Genomic DNA, 24,891 nt, shown 5'->3' on the forward strand with positions numbered 1-24,891 from the left:
CATCTGCAGAACTTGCTACAGGAAAATGGAATTTATATAACCTTTATTCCCCCCCTCCCACAGAAATTGTGATTGCTTTTGTGAAATTACCACTATATAGGTTATTTTACCACCTTTTCCTTTTATTTTTTCCTCAGAAAGAAAACATCTCTGAGATTTGTTTAGATCAGAATTACTTTCAGATGGAGATGGTCTTTTCCTTTTGCTGTTCTGCATATTATATGATGAGGTCTCAATTCTGTCAATACATGTGAAGAAATAGTAATAATCACAGATATTTATTTATTTATTTCTATTCCAGTTTGGTTTGTTCAGTTTCATTCTTTTAATAACCCACCTTGAGTATTTCTGGTGTTTGTCAGGATTTCTCTCTAACACTGGGTGTTGCACAAGGCTGACCTGATTGGGAAAAATAAATAATAGAAAAAATCAATGCTACCATTAGATTTGTGTCAATTATTAAATAATATGAAAACTGGTACTATTTATAATTAATGAGATTCCTTTTTTGATCTTTTTGGATGTATGGGATCTGTATTGTGTTTAAAATTAGCAGTTACTATTTATGTTCTTTGTGCTGAAGTTGGCATGCTAACTAGATTACGTCATAAATTATCTCAGACATTTTTATTTATGCAGGTTTTTTTTATGTTTGCGTGTTACCAAAAATACATCTTTAATGTTATGCTATGTTGAACTGCAGTCTGAACCAATAATAATTTCAGAAAGTTTGGTATTTTCAGTGATCTTTCAGATTTTCCAGCCAATTTCTGATTGGGCAACTTTACCGTAATTATGCACATTTATTATGATGATTCCCAAGTGCAGCCTGCAGAAGGAGGGAGGTTAGGAAGCTTCCTCACCCCAGTGAGGAGCTGGTGCTCTTTGGCCAGTTTGGGCTGCTGAGATAATAGGGAATTTTTCTCTTCATCCCCTCGCAGGCTTTCATCTATACAGCAAGCTGCCTTCTGTCGTGCCAGAGAGCTGTTTGCTGATATTTGTAGGACTCATCATGGGAGGCATCATCTACGGCTTAAATGACAAGTCACCACCCGTTATGGACAGTGACATCTTTTTCCTCTACCTGCTGCCACCCATCGTCCTCGACGCAGGGTACTTCATGCCCAGCCGTCCCTTTTTTGAGAACATCGGCACCATCCTCCTGTACGCGGTGGTGGGGACGGTATGGAACGTGTTTGGGATTGGCTTCTCGCTCTATGGCATCTGCCAAGTGAGGGCCTTTCACCTGCAGGACGTCTCGTTGCTCCATAACCTCTTGTTCGGCAGCCTGATCGCTGCGGTGGACCCCGTGGCAGTGCTGGCTGTGTTTGAGGAGATACACGTCAACGAAAAGCTGCACATTTTGGTCTTCGGCGAGTCGCTCCTGAATGATGCGGTGACCGTGGTAAGCCTTCCTCCACGGGGGAAAAAGGCTTCAACAGCCTCTTCTAGCAGAGGACGCCTGGTCCTATTCTCTGGCCCCAGGCTGTCGGGTGGACAACCCTTTGGTGCAGCGGAGCTGAGCACCTGGCTCGTGTCTGCAGGCAGAAATGCGTGCGAGTGCCACAGCACCATCCTGTCGGGCTGCTGAACACTTTGTTGATGGCTGTTTCTCTCTTTCCTTTCTCACCCAGGTGCTCTACAAGTTATTTCGCTCGTTCTGTGAAATGCCAGCCATCAAAACTGTGGATGTTTTTGCTGGAGTTGGAAAATTCTTTGTGGTTGGGATTGGAGGAGTTTTAGTAGGTCTTACCTTTGGGATGACGGCCGCCTTTACCACGCGATTTACCAAGGATATCCGCGTCATCGAGCCGCTCTTTGTCTTCCTGTACAGTTATCTCTCCTATCTCACTGCGGAAATGTTTCACCTCTCTGGAATCGTAGCGTAAGTATGTCCTAACATCTCATTTCTCCAGGAAAGCTTTTTGGTTATACTTGCTGAAAAGCATCAGAAATTTTTAAAGTATGTTTGCTTAGCTGGTATCTGTCTGTGACAGCGAACAGAAAGTTCGGGTGGGCCTGTCCATCACCTCTCTGTCTCTAGTAACGTTTGAAATCCTCTGACCAATTTCAGCCAAATTTAGCAGAGATCAAGGTTTCAAAGGTACTAAACCAAAACTGCTTGCAATTTATTATAGCACAGTCAGTTCCACACACTGATAATTTAACATTGTGCTTAGCTCCTCGTTGTGAATTTCACCCGCAGAGCTGGTGCTGAGAAAAAATGGATCTAGTAGTCCTAATGGTTGAAGAAATCTTACATTGGAAAGCAGAGACAGATGAAAAACACAGCACAAGTGATTCAGTCCTTCTGACATCTATGGGCTGATATTTGTTGCATTTGGTTCTACTACCTAAACTAAGTTAGCTGCTGCTGAGGATCACAACCAACCATTTAATATTTCCCTGAAGAGTATAAAGTGCACTTAGACTCCATTGATAGCTACATCGTAAACAAATGTAAATCTGATAAGATTAAGAAAAAAAAAAGGCTAAAGAAAAAAAGATATCTAGGAAATCTGTTTTAAAACCAATGATGCTCCTTTGGATTTAAACTATTCCTATATCTTGCAGATTTTGTTTCCTTGAATAGTTGATGTGAAAAATATTCTGGCATTACTGACAACAAGTCTAGCTCTGGGAATAGGTAAGAGAAAGCCTATTTATAGGAGCAAAAGACAGAACAGTGAAATAAATATAATGCTGCATAATCATCATGGAGCAGAAAACATTCAGTCCTAATGGTGTCTCCTTCTATCAATCACAATATACTGTACCCATTATGGAACACATTTTCTATTCTTTTGAATAATGTATTGTTTCTAAAGCAAAGCAATTGCAAAGGCAGCCGATACCTACACTACTGCTCTTATAATTGCCAAATTATAGATGCCTCTTTTATATATCCTGATTTTTAAACAATTCATTCATTTCTGACCAGGGAATACTGTATTATAAGAAGCAGACCTTTCAAAGAAACCAAATGTTTCTTTGAAAATAGTTTGATTGCCAAAAATAATCAATTCTACATAGTCTAAAAAAAATAAGTGAATGCAACACAATCTGCTAAGCAGTTCTGCAAATATTTTTTAGTTTGAAATATATATATATATTCTCCTTGCCTAGTGGCAGGGTCCATCTTTGAAGCTGTGAGAGAATAGGTCAAATATCTTCTTTCTTTGTGAATCTGATCTGGACCCATATCCTTTTTTTTTCCCAAGAAAACACTTCCAAAACATGGCTCTGGAAGTCAGTGGCCATAAATACTTATTGGACTTCTTAGTTCCTAGTTGGAACTATTTTATCTGCTATTTAGGCAGATATAGAAACAGAAGAATTCTTTTATTTAGGTCATGACTTGTGCTTTAGGCAAAGTGGGTCAGTCTAAAATCAAAAAGACCGATTTCAGAATAGTGTTAAGTACTAGTACTTTTTCTTAATAGATGAAGGAAGTGAACTTAAACACAAGTTGAAAAAGGGATTTGAATGCTGTGTCAGGCTGCTGAGTAAAATGGGATCTTTTTCCCCAGTAAGAACATCATGGCTTTTCTGAATCTAACCTTTTATATCCTTTTCTTTCTCCTTTGAAAAATGTATCTTTTTTTTTTCATGGCAATGAGGAAAAACAAATAATTATTTTAAGATGAAAAAAATAGAAATGTTTGTGTGTTTGTTATTTTCATTTGTTTGAATGCCAAGGCAAGGAATCAGTAACTCACAGTGGGTGGAAGTCCATCTTCATTTCAAAAAAGTCTTTTTTTTTTTAAATTTTATTGTAATGTCTTGTTTGTTCTTCCAACCAAATATCAGATAAGTGTTTTTCCATAATAGTATCACTGATTTTCTTAGTGGTTTAAGTAGAGCAGAAATGAATGTAGCTGTTGTTCATTCCTTTTGTCTTGGTCCAATAATATAATATATGCAGTTATGGCAGCGGTGCTGCATTAGTGATTCACCGATGAGCCAGAAGAAAGTGGCCCTTATTCTGCTCTTGTTAGCAGCCGTGCAAATTGGGAGCAGCAACGCGGTGGCCGGCTCTGTCTTCCTGAAATAAAGAGCTGTGGAGAAGGGAATCAGGGTCTGTGATTTCATGCAGGTTACAAAACCACAACCAGATGAAAACTCTCCTCGTCAGCAAAGACGTGGAGACTTTGGTTAGTTCGTTTCGATACTTGAGCTGAAGTAGGACAGCAGAGTTACCATGAAATCCCCTGTGAAAGGAGGTTTCAGTCAGTAAAACTCTGTGTGGATGGCCTTCCAAACACCGGCGGAAATCAGATCTCAGAGAAGTAAATCCATTTTGCCATTGTCGGTACAACATTTGAAACAAAATGTTTCTGTCGGGGCTAAAATATAAAAAATGGAGCTTTGACTCTCTGAGCACTCAATTGTTCTGACCTTCCAAGACTGCTGGCCTGAATACGTATTGATTTGAAAAGCTGATGAATTAGGCTAACCACATGTACCCTGTAACTTGAAGAACCAATTAACCATGAAAAATTGCAAGGCAGAAGTTTTAATTGGTGGTGCACACTTCTGAAGTGACCTTGGCTATGCGATACACGAGGAAGTTGAATGTTCCGACTATAGCGACGCTTCTCTAATTTGCTCAGAAACACAGCAGTGCTCTTGGAAGCTGTTTCTTGGCTCATTGTGCAGCCTGATGAGTGTTCATTAAGATTTTTATTTTTTTACTGCTTGAGCATTTTGTTGGTTTTTGTTTTGGTGGAGGGGATGGCTTCCTCGCTGTGCCTGTAGAATGTGCATTGCAACTCCGGATGGGCTTGGAATTAGGCAGCGTGAGGTACGTCTTGTGCTCGAATTTCTCCAGCTTTAGGCTAGCTTTGTTCCCCTGGGTGCAGGAGTGCAGCATTCGAGCTGCTCTATGATTCTGAACCCTACAAGAGCCTGCTGTAGTGACCAGGCAGCAAACAAACTCAAAGGAGTCCTATTTATGCATTTCTCATACTGAGAAAAAACAGTCTCCCTTCCTCTCAAATGTCTTTTTCCCATCCAGGAGAAGTGGCTCCTATGAATGAAATTCTTCGGCCCAGATGGTGAGAGGCTGGCATAGTCAGAGCGCTAAAACCGTGTGGTGATGGGAAGTGTTGGGTGTACTTAACTGCAAGTATTGCAGCGTGGCTATGATAAATGCAGATTGAGTTGTTTATCTGTTAAAAACCAGATTCAGGCAGTCTGGTCAACCCATGTGGTATCTTACTGTCCTGGTGGTCCTGCCAACATGAGTGGACTGATGTGGGAAGTGGATCTGTATTGACGCAAACATCTGACACTGGATGAAGCCGTTTTTTTTCTTAAATGTTAACGTGTCAGTTTTGTGCACTTATGAAGAAAAATTTATTGTTTCGTTTTCTCAGCATCATTGCTTGTGCCATGGGCATGAAACGTTACGTGGAGGCCAACATCTCTCTGAAGTCTCACACCACAGTCAAGTACTTCATGAAGATGTGGAGCAGCGTTAGCGATACCCTCATCTTCATCTTTCTTGGAGTTTCCACCATTGGAGAAAATCATGAGTGGAACTGGCCATATATTTGCTTCACTGTCATTTTCTGTCTCATTTGGAGAGCACTAGGTATGGTGAAATTATGCTTTTTTTGGTGGTTGAGTGAAACATATAATTCTGTGAAATGGGAGAGTGCTTCTGCTCCCACCATCATCCTCTGCTGTTTCCCTGTGTGTGTGGTTGTTACAGATGTGAATCCAAGGACTGGAAAGGGCTGCCCCAGCTGATGTTCCTCCTCCTCCAGAACTGCTGTCTGGCTCAAAAGCAAGCCGTGCACCTTACTGCAATTTCCTACTCTGTGCAACCACCACAGACAGCGCTGGTGCTAAATAGAAATTCTCATGATATCTAGTTTATTGTTACCACTGTCCCAGGCCCTTCTTTGATTACCACGATCTCCTCTTCCATTTCAGTGTGGCTTAGTCCCTTGGTATCTTCACAACAGGAGAAAGGGTGTAAGTGCAGAGCCTGGGATCAAAGAGCTGTGTAAAACCCTGGGGCCTCTGACTGCATATTCTGAATTGCAGGGATTTAAGGGATTTAATTCATAACAACTTCTGTGTACAGCAGTGTCCTTAAATGGAAAACTGTTGGAGCCATCAGACAGCTGTCCCTGGAGATGCTGTTCTGCTTCACATAGCTTATTTCTGCGCAGATAAGAGCTGGGACCTAAAATGGAGGTAACAGGAGAAAACATGAGGATACTTGTGTAACTAAGATTTTAGATGCCATGTTTAGGAATATAAGTAACTATAGTGAGTTGTAGTAACACACATACAGATTTCTTTTTTTTTTTTTTTTGGGTGGTGGTGGTGGTGATTACTTATAAGAACAAATCTGCATGTTGTGACATGGGAAGAAAACGCCACGATCCAACACCGCAGTGTCTGCTTGTTCCTCTGTGGGAACAACTGTGAAATGTTAGCAGGAAAATGATACCCTGAAACAGTTTTGGAGCTGGGCTCCAAAGCACTTAAATTGAGATTTCCAAGGTGTGCTACGGACTCAACAATTACCATTGTCCCTCTTTGGTCCCTCGCCCTGCTCAACCTGCTTTGTCTCATCGGGTTTTGAGGATCTCCATGGAGAGAGACTCTACAACCTCACTGGGAAACCTATTGCAGTGTTCACAGTAAAAAAGTGAACAAAACCTAATGGTAATTGAAGGAAGAGTGTTATACTTCACTGGTGACTGTGGCTAAAGATATCTCCTTGAGATCAGTTACAGTGAAAACATGAGTCCTGCTGCCAGAGTACTCTGGGATCTCATTTTATAATGTAATGTAATCAAATATAATACTGTTTAATATTGTACAAATGTTTTTTTTGAAAGGAAAAGATGATAGAGATGAACTCCATGACACCAATATGTTGCCATCTTCTTTCTTTGCTATCCTTCTCATTTATGAATGTTTTTATATATTAACAATATCTGCAGATACAACAGAGCAAAAGAATTTTGGCAAAGAATTCAGTAGCTACAAAACATTCCATGGGATTTATGTTTACAAACCACTGAGTCAAGCAGAACGGCAATTTACTTGAACTCAAATTTGATAGACACTTCAAGAAATTGCTTAAATAGGATAAACCATGATTAGCAAGACACAGCAGAATGTGTTTTACTAGCTGTTAATACATGCCAAGGTTTGTTTTAATAACTGTGCACTGTAAATGCACTTGGAAACGTGCATACATTCAAATCTTTTATGAGTGTTTTTTTTTTTTGTTATTAGATGCCTTAGATGAAAAGAAGTTGAGTTATTTTGATTTTTTTTCTTGTTTCGTAGTCATTCTGCATATCTGACCCTGAGTGTGGGTCCCCGCAGCACCGTTGTGCTCTGCGTGCTGGGCATCAGTGCATGGGGTGGGTAAGAGCTGGGCAGAAGTGGTTGGGGCTGGGCTTGAAGCGCCTGCCTTGGAGGTGGTGGCCGAGGTGGGACCTGCTCAGCCCACCCAGGCAGCAGCAGCTCTGGACGTGCTCATGGCGCAGGCCCAGACCCTACAGAGTCTTCCTGCAGGAATCGGGTACTTTGGGGTTGACAGTACTGGGCTGAGGGTGTAAGTTGTGCTGTAGTCCTTCTGGATTTAGTTCAGAGCCTTTTGGTGCAGAGCAGAGCATTTGCTTGAGCTAGAAGCTACAAAGCCCCTTGTAACCAAATCCCTCCCCAGCAGCTCTTCGGGTGCCCGTGCCCGGTGCTCTGGGTGCAGGGAAGGTGCTGTGAGGCTCACTTCATTGAGCTCGCTATTTCTGAACATCCACAGGTTTTTGTTTTCTTCTGCAATCACGTTGGTTATTCTTAGTCGAACATGTGTGGGAAGATGTTTGATTAGTACATTTCACGTACGCTACTTTTGAAGTTCATTTCTTCGATGATGCTTTACAAACACCCTCTAGAGGAGCAATAGTGATGTGGGTCCTGCTAATTCCTAGCAACAGGCAATGACAGTCTGTGTCACCAGTTCTCAAAATGGCTATTAATCTTCAGGAAATAAAATGTTTGTCATATCGGTTGGTGTTAAGATCACGGCTTATAGATTTAAGGCCAGACTTTTTGTACCTTTATGAATCTGTTTGTGTATTTGCAAGCAACTGTAAATTACATCAATCGCTGTGTCACCTTACACAGTCTAAAGTTGAACAGCATAAATCTTTGAGTGAAAAATTTGTGAAGAAAGAACATTAATGCAGGCTTAATGTTTTATTTATTTATTTATTTTTATTTTTGTAGGTAAATGGTATGCTCTGGGCATCCGCAGTCATGGGAGTGGGATAATACTAAAAATCCTTTGCAGAGTTCAGAGTCCTCCTGAAGGAAACTCCAGTTTTCCAGGTGGACTGTGATAAGCATGAGGCTGAGGGGAAAAAACAGAATTTACTACCAGATGAGCTGACTAAAATTTTATAGTCCTACAAAGTCCCCCGACCTGTTGCCAGTCACTGCTATCTGTTGTATTCCCCCAAATCAAAAATGTCTGGGGCTGGAAGAAAAGCCCTTCCCCAGGGGCCTTGTGGAATTCTTGGGAATACACCCCCTCGGCCCTGGCCACCTCCTAGTCATCAGTGTTTACCAGTTCAGTGATGTTCTACCGCAGAATATATCATACAATTGTGAGTTTGAGATAATCAGTATATTAGATATATTTATGAGATATGTATCTGTTTGCTTTTTTCATTTGGTGTGTTGCCTTCTCCTTTCCTGCTTTTCAGGGGTCCTTGTACTGACCTTCTTCGTGAACAGATTTCATGTGAACACCGTCACCAGCAAAGACCAATTCATTATCGCGTATGGGGGTCTCCGCGGAGCCATTTGTTTCTCTTTGGTTTTCTTGCTTCCTGACTTTCACAGAAAGAAGCTCTTCATTGCAGCAACAACTGTTGTCATCCTCTTCACTGTGTTTGTACAGGTAAAAACGCTCAGTCCAAAGGAATGTCACCAGCAGATGCAGAGAATGAGCATGATATTTTTTTCATATGAATAACCAGTACTAAGCCATTAGATCTGATGCACAATCTAATGGATAAGCTGTAGTTATTTTATGATGATTCAGCAGGAAGGGGTTTGTGCTATCTTTTCCACTGGAAAAAAATTCGGGTGTGTTTCTTGTTATAAAAGCAAGGAGAATCAAAAGCAAATGAAGTCATAGCACATATGATTTATTTGCCTCTGTTTTTTCCTTTTTTTTTTTTAAACTGAACATGAAGCCTTGTTGCTTTCTGCTTTCTCTTTTGGCCCTAGCAATTCTTCAGTTGTATCGCAGAATCACAGAGTGATTCTTGCGCAGAAACCTTCCGCGTGCACCAACATTCTTGCACAGAAGTTGCTGCTTTGGGTCTGCTCATTTATGCCGGAGTGCTGGATCTCGACGAGGGAACAAGTTTTGCTAACGAGGGAACCCCGTCTTGCTAACGGGGTCCCAACGCAAGCGTGTAGAAGTTCCTATCAAAATTCCTCTGCGCTGGGATTACCCTGTGAATGTATTTCTGTGGCTTTGCCAGCAGTGCTGTGGCGGCTTTGTTTGGCAGATCCCGTTGGATCCCGGCGCAGGGTGGCGGGCGTTGTGCTCTCCTTGGGGCCACGCTCAGCATCGCCCTGACACCTGGCGGTGGCACAGCTCCCGCTGGCCTGGGCCCAGGAGCAAGCCTCTAACTCCCAGGCTACTTCAAGGGTTTCCCTGAAATAACTCCTTTCTTCGCCTCACAAATGCCGCCACGTCCAAACGAGGATGCGGCGGAAAAAATTGTGGTCGTCTGGTCCCGAAGCGAGCGGGGTCAGGCACGTGAAGCCGAGCAGGGTGCTGAGCGGAGCTGCCCTCCTGCCGCCCCCCTCATGGCCCCCAACCCCTTCGCCTGCCCTGGGTTGGGGCACGGAGCAGCTGCTGGGCCTGCGGGAGGTGGCGGGTCAGGGCGACAGCTGCCGAGCATCGCCCGCCACACCGAGCCCCTTCTGCTCGGCCTCCCTGGCGTGGGCGTCGGGCTCCTGGGCAATGCAGAGGGGGCCGTGTTTGTGCTGGGGTCGACTCAGGGCTTCCCCATGTCCTCCGAATCCACATCACGAGCCAAAAATCCTCGACAAGTGTGGCGTGCCGATGGGCTGGGAGCAGGGTGCCGCAGGGCAGCTGCACTGGGCCCGGCTCGCAGGGCTCTGTCGCGGGCTGAAAGGAAAGAGCAGGGGCCAGGGGGTGGGGGGAGCGCGGTTAGGTGGAGGGTGACAAGTTTTAAGATGCAAATGTGGGTCAGAAATTGAAAAGATACGGTCACTAGGCACGTCCGCTCATGCAGAGACGCTCTTGAGCCTCAGACAAAGGTTGTTGTAAGGCAGCAGCTCCATTCTGCCGAGGCCTCGGAAAATCCTTCCCAGGACCGGGAAGGGGCCTTTGTGTAACCTCAAAGCTCGACTGGTGATGTCATCTCCGTGCTAAAGGGTGAGAGTTAAACAGGGTCCCCCGCGGGTACGTGGCAGCGGGACGACCCCTTGACCCACAGCCATTCAGCGGGGGCACAGCCCCTGCAAAGGCAGGCTCGGCGTGGGCTCCAGGTACCTGCAGTGTTGGGCCTCTGAGAGGCCACCACAAGAATAACGGGGGAGGGAGTGAACTTGCTCAAAAGCTGAGCCAGAAAGATACTGTTGTAGCCCAGCATAGAAAACAGAAGCTAAAACAACAGATGCAGGTATTAAGGGGGACCTCCAGAAAGTCGGATTTATAAATGAGTCCTGCAGCTTCGGAAGCCACTTCGTTTTCTTGGAAATGCTGACCAGGCTGGCTGAAAAGCCTCGTGCTGTGCAGACCAACAACCAGCGGTTGGGCTTGTCCATACATGGATCTGTCGGTGCTTTATATGGCCCAGGAAACATGGCTATTTTGGCTTAACTCAGTTGCATAAGGTTCTTCCCATCACAGGCCTGGTTAATGATTTTGGGAAGGCTGACCGAGCAGGTGTCAGGTCCTCAGTGCTTCCAGGCAGGCCTGGATGTGCGCCACATGGACCCGAAAGTCCTCCTAGGAGCTGTGGCCTCGTCTGGAATGTCACAGGAGGCCCTCGTTGTTCTGCCTTTCAGTGCAGTTTAAAGATTAAATACCGTGTTCTCCATTTAAAGTTCATTCTCTCAGCCTATTGGCCTCTGACCCCTTTGGTGAAATTGTTAGCAAGTATGATAATTGGGAAGTCTTTTTTCTTTTTTTTTTTTTGTTGTTTTGTTTGCTGACTGTGCTTACCCATTAGCTGCTGCCTCACTGTTGGTAGAAAAACTTTGTGTGAGCTGTGATAGAGCTGTCAGCATCGTGGGATGCACTCCGGGCGAATTACCCCTGGTGGGTGGAGGAGGTCACAGGGGACCTGCAGGCATGTCATGGTCTGGTGGCCTGCAGCGACATGCGGGATTCCCGTAATTCTGCCAAGGCGAGGAAGGGCCAAAGGAATGCAGGTGTGTAGGTGTTTCTGAATCTGGGAGTCCTGGGCATAAATCTCTGAAATGCTACTTTAAGACGAATGCAAATGCAGCTAATTATCCACGGAAGACAAGAGACCAAACTGCATAGTCTCTACTTAATTTTTTTAATATCTTTTGTTTCTGAATTTGTGAGTTTTATGTTATTTACTCTGAATAATTATGCATTTTTTATTGCTATTAGCTATTAAAATGACACATTAATTGTTTTTGCAATTAAAAATGTGTTCAACTCTCCTCCGTGCCAACATTTGTGACATTCAGAAGTCATAAACATCAACCACTCCATCATTTTTGCTGTAAACATGTCCTAGAAAAGTAATTTCGTATGGAAGCCAGACGAAGAAATGCATCACAGCAGCATTTTAGAAGTTCTCTCACGAGGCTGAAAGGACATTAAAACTCTTCCCTTGACCCTTCCCACCAGGTGGATACTTTGATTAGTAGACTTAGCCACTGGCTGACAATCAAAGATCATTGGAGTAACGATCTGTGACACGTAATGCTCAGAAAGTTAGCGGACATCACCCCTCCGGGCTGGGCAAACGCTGGCAGAGGCCGTGCGCTGTGAGGTACCCATGGCTATCACAGTTTTTGGCGGTTGAACCGTGAGCATTTCAAGCCGCTTTCCATCTGGAAGGCTGCAGCAATAGCGAGCTGCTGGCTTGACCTTGAAATTATTGGTCGAGTTTTTGTGTCTGAGATGCCAGATGAGGAGCGGGGAGCGCTTCCCCTCTCTGCCTACCCCAGCCCAAAGCCTGCACACGAGTTCCCGTTGATGAGCTACTGCCAGAGCTCTCTGCAAGCAAGCCAGATGTGTGGCTTGAAGTTAGGTAAGAGTTTTCAGTGTTGTCAAAGCATCACAGATACTATCCTGCCCATAAAGCGGAGCAGAGGAGAGGTGCTAGCTGGAACAGCAGGCCTTGGTCTGACTACCAAGTTACTGCTGCTGCAGTGGCTGGGGTAGCTGTGGCTCACGTCCATGCTTATGAATTGGCTCCAAAAGAGGCAGAGCAAGCACTGCCAGAACACTTGGTGTGAAGACGGCCTGATTTTTGGTTTTGTGGTTATGCTGCAGGGGATGACCATCCGCCCTCTCGTTGACCTGTTGCACGTCAAGAGGAAAAGAGAGAGTGCTCCCACGGTGGGAGAGCAGATCCATATCCGGGTAAGTGGGGCGTCCGTCAGCACACGGCTAGGGCTTTCCTGCATGCTTTGCTGACAGCACGTGGTCCTTCTGAAATGCAGCTCCTGGGACTCTACAGCTCTGCGCGCTCCTGTTGATTTTACCTGAATCCTCTGCAGGTCAGTCCCTTTCCAGGTTTGAAGTCCTATGCAGCTTTCTAGCCATGGGTTATTATTTGCATTGGAATAGCAAGCACTGACTGACTCAGTCAGGCATTGCACTAGGTGATGCACAAACTTGACAGAAAAAGATGATCACTTGCCCAAAACTTTGTGCTCTAAACTTGTTCAGGAAAGGGGAAAGAAGTAAAATGAGACTTGGGTGCTTTCAGGGCTGAGATCTGAAGTCACCGGAGCCTAAAGGTGCGGTTCGGTTCACCTTGCTCTTGCCACCCAAGCGTTGGCCTTTCTAGTTACAGAGGTCTTCTAAATCCAGTTGTTTGTGCCCAGTCATACTTCCATAAGCACGTCTCCTTTAGGAATATTTTTGTCTTCCTTTTTGGGTATCTAGAAGTAAAGATATTAGGTCTGAGGACATTTACAAAATGTTTGGCATCATCACAATTAGGTTGTATTACAGGGCTTTGTCTGAGGTGAACAGAACAGTTCAATAGGCTGAAGAGGCTTTTCCTATAATGAACAGAGAATACTTTCTTCTTTTGTTAGTGACTGAATAGTAAATCATCTCTGAAAATGTGTTTATTGGGAAATGTGAGCAGAAAATGGCTATGTACCAATTAAGCTAAGTAGACAAGGTAACAATGCCGATAGCTGGAAAGCAGGCATGCAGGGAGCCAGAAGCAGCTTTTGTCCTCAAATTTCTCAGCCCAGACACTCAGGGGCCCTTCCCACCAGCCTGCCCGGGAGGTATCATCCAGCGCTGGCAAGAGCCCTGGTGGGTGGGGGGTTTGTCCATCACTCCTCTGACCGTACAGACACTGATAGCGAGGGCTGTAAACCTATGCAGCACTCTGCCACAGCAGACAAGAGAACTGTTCTGCCTCTGACCCCACAAAAAAATTGATTTCTTAGAATTAGAGGCAAAGGAAGCTCTGGGAGCCTTGGTACCCAAGTGAAGGGGTGTTGAGTAGTGGCGAACTCTCTCAGGTTACAGATGCCAGTAGGAGGGAGGACAATTCGAGAAGTTATGGAGATTTGACTTCAAGGTGAAAAATCAACCTGCCTGGGGTTTTTAATATAATTAAAAAAATAATAATGTTTTTGTGTAAGGCACAATGTGGTCAATGATTTTATTCAGTGGGAAGTGCTTGGAGAAGGCAGTGTTTGTTATTCAAGTGGAGCATTCATTTGTGTATTATCTACGTCGATATCCTGAAGACACTGTTCTCCTGAGACAAATTGTCCTCAAAGCATGCGGCATGAACATCTCCTGCTTATCAAGGCCCAATAGGCGGGACATGCCAGCCATTAGCCAACCTGTATGTATCATAAAGAACAGATCCATGTCCCTCAGCGATTAGTCTTTGCTTGCACAGGCCTGAAAGAAAGCAGCCAAATTACTCATTGTACTCCAGAACCAAGGGATACACGTGTAGGGCTGAAAGGGGAATTGAGCCAACAGCCCCTCTTCTTGTTTACCAGAGCTGTGTACCTAGCTGAAACCGTCCCCCGTTTTGTCTGCTGGCTTTTGATGTTTGCTGACTGAGTTCATCACGTATGCAATACATGCAACCAGTGTATAGCAAAATTCTCTCTTCTGTTTAGTTCCTGGATCATTTGCTGGCTGGCATAGAAGATATATCTGGACACTGGGGACAGTATTACTGGAAAGACAAGTAAGGATTTGCCAAAATACAACTGTGTACATGTGTAGAAAAAAATGAGTCTGGTTCCTATTCCGTAAGTTTGCGCTGCGGGCAGCTGAGCCTCGTTCATCCTCATGGCACAACGCAGATGGAAGGGGGCAGCTTTTCCATCTGCAGCAAGGTGAGAGCGGGCTGTCAGGGCACCAGTGCTGAGCAGAGCAATGCCTCTCCCCTTGCTTGCAGGTTACACGTTGTTCTTTGCCCTGAAAAGACTCCTGTCTGCCCAGTGCCTGTGCACTTAGCAGCACGGGTAGGAGCTTGCAGCACTCGGAGGGGCAGCTGCTTGTTGTGGGCTGACAAATTACAGACCCTCTCTACTGCTTTCTGTAGCAGTTTTCATTGAGTTCTGGTAGATTGTCCACATAGGAGAAATTATTATTTTTAAAAATATGAATAGCTTAAAACATGCTAATAACAATCTACCTGCTTAAATTCCTTGGCTGTGCAGACACAGATGCAGCTAACTTCATGATACGGGTTCAGATCAAGGCAGCTGACAGGTATTTTCTTGGAAGTGCCAGTGCTTGGAAGTGCCACTAGAGGGTATGGGAAGCGCTGCTGCTGCTGAGCGTACTGGCTCCTTGCACATAGGTTTGTGCGCAGCTGACAGCAGCCAGACCATGTTTGATAACAGCTAGGTCTTTTCCAAACCTCATGCTGCATTTGAGCAGAAAGTGAGAGGAAACAGCTCAAGAGGGAATCTGGAAGTGTTTAAATCACTAAGTCCTGCTGTATCCCTTGGGGCCACCGCGGGTACTTACAGCACTTACTAGCCTTCATAATAAATTTGGCACTTTGGGGAGTTCTTCCTGTATTTGAAGATGTTTTAATATCTTAGCTCATGTACAGAAATAAATAGGGCCTGGCCTCTTGGGCCATTGGTTTCTGGAAAGCAGGTAATGAAATATAATAGAATATGGGGCAATCAGGGACTATGAGCGTGCTGGCATGCTCAAAAGCATAGCAGTTCTGGGGAGTAGGGGGGACGAGGCTAAGAGTGTCTTGCACTGTCCTCAAACAGGTTAGAGTATCTCAACAGCAAATACCTGCAGAAGATCCTGCTTCGAGAATATGACCAGCCAAAATCAAGTATCGTGCTTCTCTACGAAAAGCTGGAGCGGAAGCATGCCATCGAGCTGGCAGAAGCCGGGCAGCTGGGTCACGCACCGTCTCACCCGTCCTTGCTGTAAGTGCTCCCTGGCCAGCTGCACGAGTCACAAAGTTTATAGTAAGGCCGTGCCCCTGCTTGGGAAAGCCAGCAGGCAGGATTTATCCTCCTCCTGCCATATGCTGGCTCTCAGGGAAAGAATCATGACTGAGAATTATCGAGGTTTCTCCAAAGAAGAAATCTTATTTTTTTTTTTTTTCTCGGGAGGGGTCGATATTCCAAATGGTCCAGAGGATGAGCAATGTCCTGGCCTTGATGAATGCAATGGGCCCGCGTCTGCCTGCGCCGCTGGTGGCGGGCTCTGACAGAGCTGCTGTGAGCGCTGGGCTTTGGGGCTGCACCGCTGTGCATCTTCTGAAATAAGGTGCTCTGGGTTTCTTTGCAGCAACAGCGACAGGACTGTCATAACAGACAAAAAGCCGGAGGATACCCTGAATCCGGATGTCCTGGAAAATATACAGGAGATATTGGCAAGGAACCTGTACCGAATAAGGAGAACGGTATAACTCTTCCTTCCATCTGTATTTTAGATGTCCAATAACAAAAGTTATCTCAGTTATCCTAACAGCCTGAGCAGATGTTATGAATATTTACATAATTACTAATGATGTGTCTTTGTGAGCAGAGAATAGTTGGCTGTATGAAGCCAGATCCAGTTTCCAAGTCAGTGGCACATTTCTGTTTGCAGCATGACAGCTCTTGAAAGGTTCACCCAGTCAGCCTATAATTTCATGAAGTATTTTAGGCATCAGTACCCAGCACCAGAAGCACGAAAGGAGGAGCACAGGGATCTTCAGGCAGCAGGTTAGCAGATCCAGCTGCTTCAACAGCTCCTGGCTCCCTACAGGCCGGGAGTCCCCCGGAGGAGGGGTGTTTAAGGAAAGGGTAGATGTGGTACTTAGGGACATGGTTTAGTGGGCAATACTGGGGGTAAGTTGAAATAGATGATCTTAAAGGTCTTTCCAACCTTAATGATTCTATGATTCTATGAAAGATGAAGACCCACCCGCTGTTTGCACTTTTTCCTGCCCAAATCCAGCTAACCCCTCACAGGAACAGAATTATCCCACCTCCCTCTGATGCTGATGGGAGACTTTACACACTGTAGTAGGCTTATGGGTGTTGGAGTAGGATTTCTTGTTCCCGTTGATGCTATTGCATGATTTATATATGAAGGTGGGGCTGATGTGAAGCATGGGCAGAGGCACTGAGGCAACTCTGGCTGAAGTCGCCTTGACCAGAGCTGTTGCTCTAGGCTGGTGTTCACAAGGACTAACAAAAAGGCATCTCAGCCTTGTCGTTCAATGATCCCTTGGGCTTTGGGGCAGGGTGGCAGGGTGTCCCCTCGCACAGCCAGCCTCTGGCCATAGCACTGGGTGCTGCTTCGAGGCATCCCGTGCTCACGGGCGGTCTCTGGTGCGCTGCAGGGCCCGGCGTACAGCAGGCACAGGCTGCCTGGAGAGACGGAGCCCACGGAGCAGGCCAAGGAGATCCTGATCCTGCAGCGCAGGAGCCTGCGGGCGGACACGGCTGGAAGCGATGGGGCCAGCTCCAGGAGGGAGGTAAGAGAGAGCAGGGACACCCGTGGCCGTGGGGCGATGCACGGGCTGTTCTCCCCAGTGATAGCAGGTATCACAAGCGCTAGGAAGAGCGCTCTTTCTTGCTGGAAGTATTTCCTTTCAAAGAAAAATCCCGTCTTTAAAAAATACCAAAAAGTTTATCTCAATCCTAAATTGCATTCCTGTGAGTAGCGAAAAAAGAACATACCCAATTCCAGTTCGGAGCACCCGTTGTCAGAGGTCCAGATGTTCTACAAACATTTGAAACTCTTTGGTGATTTTATTCCTCCCACAACCCTTTTGAAAGGACAGAAGCGTTATTGTGAGCTTTTTTATTTATTTTGGAGGTGAGGTTTTTGTTTTTAAAAGCAGCTATGGTTCTGGGTAGATTTGAAGAAAGTAAAATAGAAGGAAGTGTGGCATGCCGGATTCCTGGGAGAACCATTTGCGGTCCAAATTCACTGGCACAGCTCCCTGTCAGTTCATGTTCTGAATGCGAGGAGAAACGAGGTAAATGCAATGTCTGTGAGTGGTGAGGGCTGCCCATGGTTTCTCTGCTGGTTTCTCTGGAAATCGGCGAAAGAAACTGGGCAAGGATTTCCCTGTGGAAAGACAGAATGGTCCAGGAACGGCACACAAGGGGCGGGCTCAGTCATTCTGGGTCACTCCATCCCTCTGCAACTCTTACTCTGGAGGAAGCACACTTAAGCCCCATGTAACTTGCCCCCAGCCCCCCAAATCAGCAGCAGTAGCTGCTGAGCCATCCCTAAATTTCACTGACTTCTCTGGGACTCCATCACTAAGGAGAGCAGAATGACCTTTTAAAAAGAGGTACTTTATCTTTCTTTATTTAGATAGTAATTTTCCACGACAGCACAGGAACTCGGGGTTGCCGCAGGCTTTATTCCATTCTGATTTCTTTGTTCAAATGCCAGTCACTGAGGAGCCCACCGAGAGCTGCTGTACTGCACCAAGTGCTGCTGCTTCTCAGCCCTTCATTCACAGAAAGGTGTTCCGGCTCTTGCAAACAACTTAAAAGATTTAATTTGATCATTTACATGCTGATTGGTACTTACAATTCAAAATAGATAGGGAAGAACATGGCATGTTCCTGTAGAACATTTGGTATAATTAAACTTCAAAAGAACAACATCAAACTCGTGCTGATTTTGAGCACGTTTCATTCTTTAAGGACATTTGATTGTTAACCCTTGTGCTCCTGCACTCCTGCTGCCTGCTGCTCCCAGCAGTAACGCAGTGCATTTGGTGGGACATCCAGCACCTCTGGGAAAGCTTTGTCCTGTTTCTCTGGATGCTTAGCGCTGGCCTTTCACTGGCTGCTCCCCGTGGCAATTTGCAAGTGGTAGAATTAAGACTGTCCCCCAAAGTTAAGGGAAAATATATTCTGAGCCTCAGAATATCAACACAAAGTGTAGAGGTGTGCGAATGCCCATGCTTCCCACTGCAGGAGAAGAGATTGCCACACTGGATTTCGCCAGCAGGAGGAGGGAACACTATGATAACAAGCAGATTTTAGCCCATTAAAAGCAGCTAAGTACTTTACATTTTATATTGGGAAAAAAATTAAGCCACTCAGATTTAGCGTTCCATGCCAAGCTGATGAGCAAGTGGCACTTCCCTGTTTAAAACAGCTGTGAGTGCAAAATCTAGGTGCTTAGTGTTTGAGAGGCTCTAATTGTCTCACGCTCCATCTTTTGTAATCCCAGAGGGAAGGATTTGGCCTTACAGGCTTTGAGTCAGCAAGAAAAAATACCCACCCTCACATCACGCATTTTCCTGTTCTGCATTTGACCACAAGATGGGAGCATTACAACTGTGTTTGCAAACCAACCTGCAAATCAGGAACCAAACTTCAAGCAAAGGGCCACTGGAAGCCTCCAGTGCTGGTGAAACGTGTGAGCCGTCTTTCCTTTCCAGCTTACACGAAATAAAAAGCTTTTGCGATGCGTTCAGTCAGTTACATGTCACGAGCAGAGTGAATAATTAAAAAATGCCTTTGGCTCAATGGAAACGCTGCTTTTCCTGCTCGGTGGCTGTCAGCATGTAGGGCTTTTCCTCTTTTAGTGGAGTTGATTGGTCTTTTGCTATTAAATTATGAAGCTGTTGTAGCTCAATTAGATTAATCTCATAGTTTATTAGATCCTGGTTTGTCTTCCTCCTGTATCAGTCATCACAAAAATAAGGTGCGTATGGAGGTGAATCCTTCCATAGGCCCGTGGCTCTGCCAGACCGTGGAGGAACCAGACGAGAGGAGACATCCATCCTGCCTCGTGCCCAGTTTTGGAGGGCTCCCCAGCATCAGTGCTGGCTGCAGCCAGCACGAATCCCCTCTGTCTGTAGCCTGGGTGGCTGCTGTGCTGTAGGCATCTGCCTTGTGGTTCCACAGCCGTGCGGGGCGGCCCCGGGCTGTGTTAGGAACCCCTGCCCAGGAGGGTTTGCTGAGGGAATAATAGGTAAGGCAGGGAAAAGAAGGCAGAGACAGACAGCCCCTATCCCTCCTGAGCCACGGGCGCAGATCAGATGGTTTACACCAGGCACAAAAATCTTGGCAAGGCTAAGAGGTGACTTCAGATCTGAATCGCAGCCCAGAGGATTAACTCCAAGACTATCTATTTCCAGCAGAAAGTTCACCTTCCTCCGCCTAAGGACAAAATTCCTCCTGAAGGCTACTGCTTCCTGTGGCTGTGCATCATGTTGGCTCTAAACACTGTGTGTATTTTGGGCTTGCCTTGTTTTAGGCAAGGATCCAACGCAAAGTACCCTGGCACTGTGGTTTCTGAGACCCAGGATAGCTTTTATTTACCATGGAGGACCCAGAAAATCCTTGCACCTGTAGCCAGGCAACTTCGCTCTCTTTTCTTCTGCCAAAATGCAAGTGCACTCCCCCAGAAAGAGCTTATTTGGAGCTGCCCGTAAGCCGTGTGTGTAAATGACATACTGCCTTTGGTAATTATGTTGGAGCCCTTTCATGGAGCATGCTCTGAGAAGCATTAAATGCCCCTGGGAATGGCTTTCCAGGGAGCCGGGCTGCTGCTGCGGAGCCTGGGAGGCATTGTTATTAAAATGGTCAATAAAACTGCACACAATGGATGGAGGGCATCGGGTCCCTCGTTAAGGGAGGGAGGAAAGCGAAAGGAAACAAAACAGAAAATCAGGTTGGGAGGTGTCCAGAGTTATTTGGCAGTCTGGGTTTCTGGACCTGGGTGCCAAATCACAGCTGCGTAAGAGACTTACTCCCAGTTTAGAGGAGGGCTGAATTTGGGCAGCGTTGTGCTACCTGATTTTTTCTGAAGGGTGGGGATCGGCAAGCTCGCTACCTGCCTCCTGGCTCTGCAGCCAGGGTGGGAAATGTCCCTGCCCTGGCCACGGGCTCCAATTCCCAGTCCTTGCCTGCAGCCCCCTCGCCCCAGGTCGGCTTTTTTCTGATGGCAGCCGCTGCATCGTGCTCCCGGAGAGCTCAGGCCTCTCCCACCAACCTGAACCACATCGGCGTCTGTAAATATTTCCCCTCAGCCATGCCTGCCATGCATTCAGTCTATTTTTAGAAATAGTTCTTTTTGTTTTTCTTGGCAAAAGGAAAACAAATGGAAACGGAGTCCTTGGGGATTGCAAATGGCTTGTTTATGAAGCATGAGTGTCATTAACAGACTTGCTAGCAATCTTCATAAATGCATTAAAGTACTTTTCTTCCTTAATCACAGAAGGAGGACTCCTCCCCGGCGCAGGGCAGCCCCGACGTGCAGCCCAGGCTGTGCCGCTCCCTCACCGGTAAGCTGGGGGGGGCCTGGAGGGCACCGAGCCCCCCTTCCCCACCACGGGGGGCACATTCGAGCAGGTGGTGGGGAGGATGCACGGGAGGTCAGTGCCACATTGCTTGCGCGGCTGGGATTTGCAAAAGCAGCCCAGGCACAACACCCAGCCCTCCAGGCGGGCACGTGGCGTGCTGTCCAGCCCAGGAGAGGAGCGGATACTCGCTGGGGGCAGCCCATCTCGCCCCACTGCTGGTGTGTGGAGCAGAGGAGACGCATCGCGTACTGGGATGCGCTGCTGGCAGCAAAGGGGTTCCTGGCAGCGATGCTGGCGATGACAGCAGTGAGATGTGAATCCCTGGCCAGATGTTTGGCCTCCTTGCTACTTGTGTGCTGCAAGGGGCTGCGTGAATATGCACGGAGATGCGTTGTCTCCCACGTCCAGCGAGGAATGCACTTGACACTGGTACCATTCTGTGTATCCTACCAAGCACTGAGGTGTTTGACAGTAATTGCAGATCGTTCTACCTGTGGTGAAGCTAACTCATAAACTAAAACCTGATAAAAATGAACGATATTCCGAAACATGAAGTTCGTGCAGAAATGCCTTCCAAAAATTAAGATTTTTTTGTTTGGTTGGTTTTTGGCTATTATTGAAGTGCACCATTACCAGCACTGTTTGTTTAGAATATCTGTTACCGTGGCTTAAAACCTTAGGTGTTTTCATAAGCACAAGCTCAGTTTTTAGACGATTGAAAGCTTAGTTTTCACACTTAAAAAAAATGTTTAATACCAATGAAGCATCACGCAAAGTTTAGCTGGTCAAAACTGTAAAATGCATCTTTCAAAATGCAGAGGATGGTTTCGTTTTAGCTCAGAACCACGAAGAGTTGTTCGGTCTCCAGCCATACTGGAGATGCAGCACGTAGGAAACCGAGCACTGAGTTTTTACAGTACTTGGCAAATGCCTTTTAGCACAATTGCATCTGTAAAAGTGATGATTGAAAAGGTTCAATGTTGATCCTGCAAGTAATATTGCCTCCAAATACAGGCTGAGTTGGATTAAGGGCCTGGATCTAGCATTAGCATCCAGAGTATTTCTTTATTATGAGTATTCTGGAAAAATATTTAAGTGAGAAAGTGTTGTTGTTTCCTTTCACTCTTTTTGTGTCCTTCCAAATCTGATGTTTTCTTCTTTTGCAGTTTTCTTTTAAAAATTAACTAAAAACTTACTAAGAAGAGAGCTGTAGAATAGCTGGCACTTTATCTGTAGAAAGGCATCTTACAAGAGCAGGTAAAAGGGATTCTGTGGCGTTTGTGTGTTCGTAGCTTGGACGTCTGCTGTGGATGCAGCTATTTTAATCCACACTTTATTATAAATGTTTAAACTGCGTTGTTCCTGAAGAAGAACATGAGTGTAGCCAGAGCAAAGTGACAGAAAGCAGCATTTCTGGGTGTTTTTTTTTTCTTTTTTCTTTTTACATTCCTTCTTGTCAAGGCTGTGCTGCAGGGAAAACGTGAGCACAGCGGCCCCGACATACGTGGGCATGGGGTGAAGGGGCTGCAGCCCCTCCGTCGTGACTGCGTGCACCCAGGCAGTCTCTCCTGTGGCCTCCTGGAGTTGCAGGTGCTCCGCCAGGACACCTGGGTGGTGCCGCTGCTTTCTGAGAAGCTGCTTTAAGGTAGTCACTGACGTGACTTGTTGTTCTGCAAAGTGGCTGGTGGGCACTGACAAAAGAATGGTAATATTGAACCAGACAAGTTACATACTTCAAAGTGCAAAGTGGGGCTGAAATCGCCGTTTTTTTTTTTTCTCCATCCAGGCACTGATCTTTGTCTTCAGTTTTAAAATTGAAAAGTGATCCTTGCAGTGGAATAGCTCATCCCCAATGAGCCAGTGGTCATCTCAATAGCTCTTGCTATTGCTTCATTACTGCTGACCCACAAAGGAGAACATCTCTCATACCAGCCTGTGTTTTTCTCTTCTCGCAGTTGGGAATGCAGAAAAGGTTCAGGCCGTGAAGCAGAACCGATCGCAGTCCGTGTGTGTCATCCCACCGCCGCAGCCTGGTGGCACCGCCTGGGGCGAGAAGGAGGAAGCAGAGAAAGAGCTAACTTTGGATATGTAAAAGCGCAAGTGGTGCTGCTGGCTTCCCAGCATGGAAGGCTGTTTCGTGGATGTCTACAATACAATCTGCCTTTTTTTTTTATTTCTTTCTGTAATGGAGGCCAGCAACACGATGGTAATGTAAATAAGATGCATATTGAAAAGGACAGCATGGACTGGGCAAAAAAACCTGAGTGATCTACATCAAAATGTGCTCTCATTGCACAGCACTGTACTTTTAAAGGGAACCAAGAGAAGGGGAAAAGATGCACAGACAAGCAGCAGCAATGCAAGGTAATGCCTATGAGGGGAGCTAAGAAAAATTAGTTTGCTCAGTCTGGGAAAATTGCTGAAACTGTCTGCAAGTACAAGAAAAGATCTTTTAATAAGATGAGATATTGGGTCTTCTCATTAGTCAGCAGGGATAGAATAAACAGCAGGGAGCATTTAGATTATATGTTAGGAGGAACTTTATAATTTCAAGGAGAGTTTTATTAGGCAATGGAGCATAGCATACTACCAGGAAAGACAGCAGAAACAGCAGAAGACCTCTCCTGCTTCTAAGGAACTGGTGGGTCCTGAATATGAACATTAACCCTGAATTCCAGGGTCAAATCATGTTGTTGAATCAGGCGGTGTGTCTGATCCTGTGTCAGGATTTCTGCTGCCACTACTGAGACTGCAGCGTTGGAGGAGGTTTGAGGCAGTCTCCTAACTATTAAATAGACAGGGGCCCCCCAGCCCCTCTGCTGTCAGGAAAGGCACAGTCCCTTTTGCAAGAGGTGAACTGCAAGGACAGCACCTGAGGATGAGACGCTCCATGTCTGGGTAATTTTGTCTGAAACTCCAGGTAAGTGTTCAAGCCTCTGGATTCTTGTCCTTAGCTGAACCCCAAGGGCTCAGTTCCAGTACTGCAAGCGCTGGCATTTTTCTTTCTCTTCCCCTTCCTCTGCATTGAAGAATTCAAGAGCATCTAATTGGAACAAGTGGCCAAAGAGACTCTTTCTGAATTAAAAATAAAAGAAGTTATAGGAATTCGTGTACTTTCCTCCATGATATTCTTGGACTTTGGGAGCCAATCTCCTGTGTGCAGAAATACTCCATTAGGAGATCTCTGCCCAGTACGCTGCAGCTTTCATTTTAAATTAAAGACACAAAATTGTATGTGTTTGCTTTACAAAGACGTGAGGGTCTCAGTTATCATTTGAACAAGCTCCTTTACAACGTCCTGGCATAAGCTGATACACTTCAGTTTTACGTGAAGGCCACTCCTCGCTGCCCCAACACTGTGAAAATCAGACCTTTTAGCCTTACGTTATTTTGTGCATGCAGGTGCGTATGTGTGCATATTTACCGATTTTAGTATAATTCCATTGTCAACTTCAACTGTAGTTTTGGTTTGGTTTTTAGTTCAATCCATATTTGCACAGGAGTCATGCGTTTCTCTACTCTTTAGTTAGAAAACTGTCCATCCTTCAGTATGCCGCAAATACAACATGTACTGCATTTCTATCTCAATTAAATACCTTGTGTTACGAGATCATCTCAGAGTCGTTACCTCTCTGCATCCAACACCCTAGTGTCAGCAGTCGCTGGTGCCACTGGCGGGGTCTCCGAGGCAGACGCTCCGTCTGTCGTTGGTGCAGGGGACGGCGATGCAGCAAGCCTGGCAGGCCCCCTTTGAACAGCGACCTGCTCAGCTCTGCCACATGCCACCTGTGTTAAGTGATCACAGGACCACCAGCAACTGTAAGGAAAAAATGATGTGGTTATTGGTGTAAGAAATTGCAGGCAAGGG

The 24,891-nt window shown here is 45.7% G+C and overlaps 1 protein-coding gene across 5 annotated transcripts in view; it reads left to right on the plus strand.

Annotated features, from left to right (window-relative positions):
• Window positions 1–24,633, plus strand: part of LOC308177316 (sodium/hydrogen exchanger 2-like) — a 36,582-nt gene extending 11,949 nt beyond the window's left edge. For 2 of the 5 annotated variants that reach the window (XM_080554333.1, XM_080554332.1), the window contains 11 exons: window positions 942–1,405; window positions 1,635–1,885; window positions 5,379–5,596; window positions 8,739–8,935; window positions 12,557–12,646; window positions 14,389–14,459; window positions 15,511–15,675; window positions 16,043–16,157; window positions 17,085–17,219; window positions 20,939–21,005; window positions 22,979–24,633. In XM_080554333.1, the coding sequence (XP_080410459.1) occupies window positions 942–1,405; window positions 1,635–1,885; window positions 5,379–5,596; window positions 8,739–8,935; window positions 12,557–12,646; window positions 14,389–14,459; window positions 15,511–15,675; window positions 16,043–16,157; window positions 17,085–17,219; window positions 20,939–21,005; window positions 22,979–23,115 (1,910 nt within the window). In that variant the 3' untranslated portion in view covers window positions 23,116–24,633. Of the gene's footprint in view, window positions 1–941; window positions 1,406–1,634; window positions 1,886–5,378; window positions 5,597–8,738; window positions 8,936–12,556; window positions 12,647–14,388; window positions 14,460–15,510; window positions 15,676–16,042; window positions 16,158–17,084; window positions 17,220–20,938; window positions 21,800–22,978 lie in introns of those variants that run through there. The other 3 variants (XM_080554330.1, XM_080554329.1, XM_080554331.1) reach the window with 2 other exon arrangements.
• The last annotated feature ends 258 nt before the right edge of the window (window positions 24,634–24,891 follow it).

Source organism: Anser brachyrhynchus, assembly GCF_964034855.1.
Source record: "Anser brachyrhynchus genome assembly, chromosome: 13".
NCBI lineage: Eukaryota > Metazoa > Chordata > Aves > Anseriformes > Anatidae > Anser > Anser brachyrhynchus.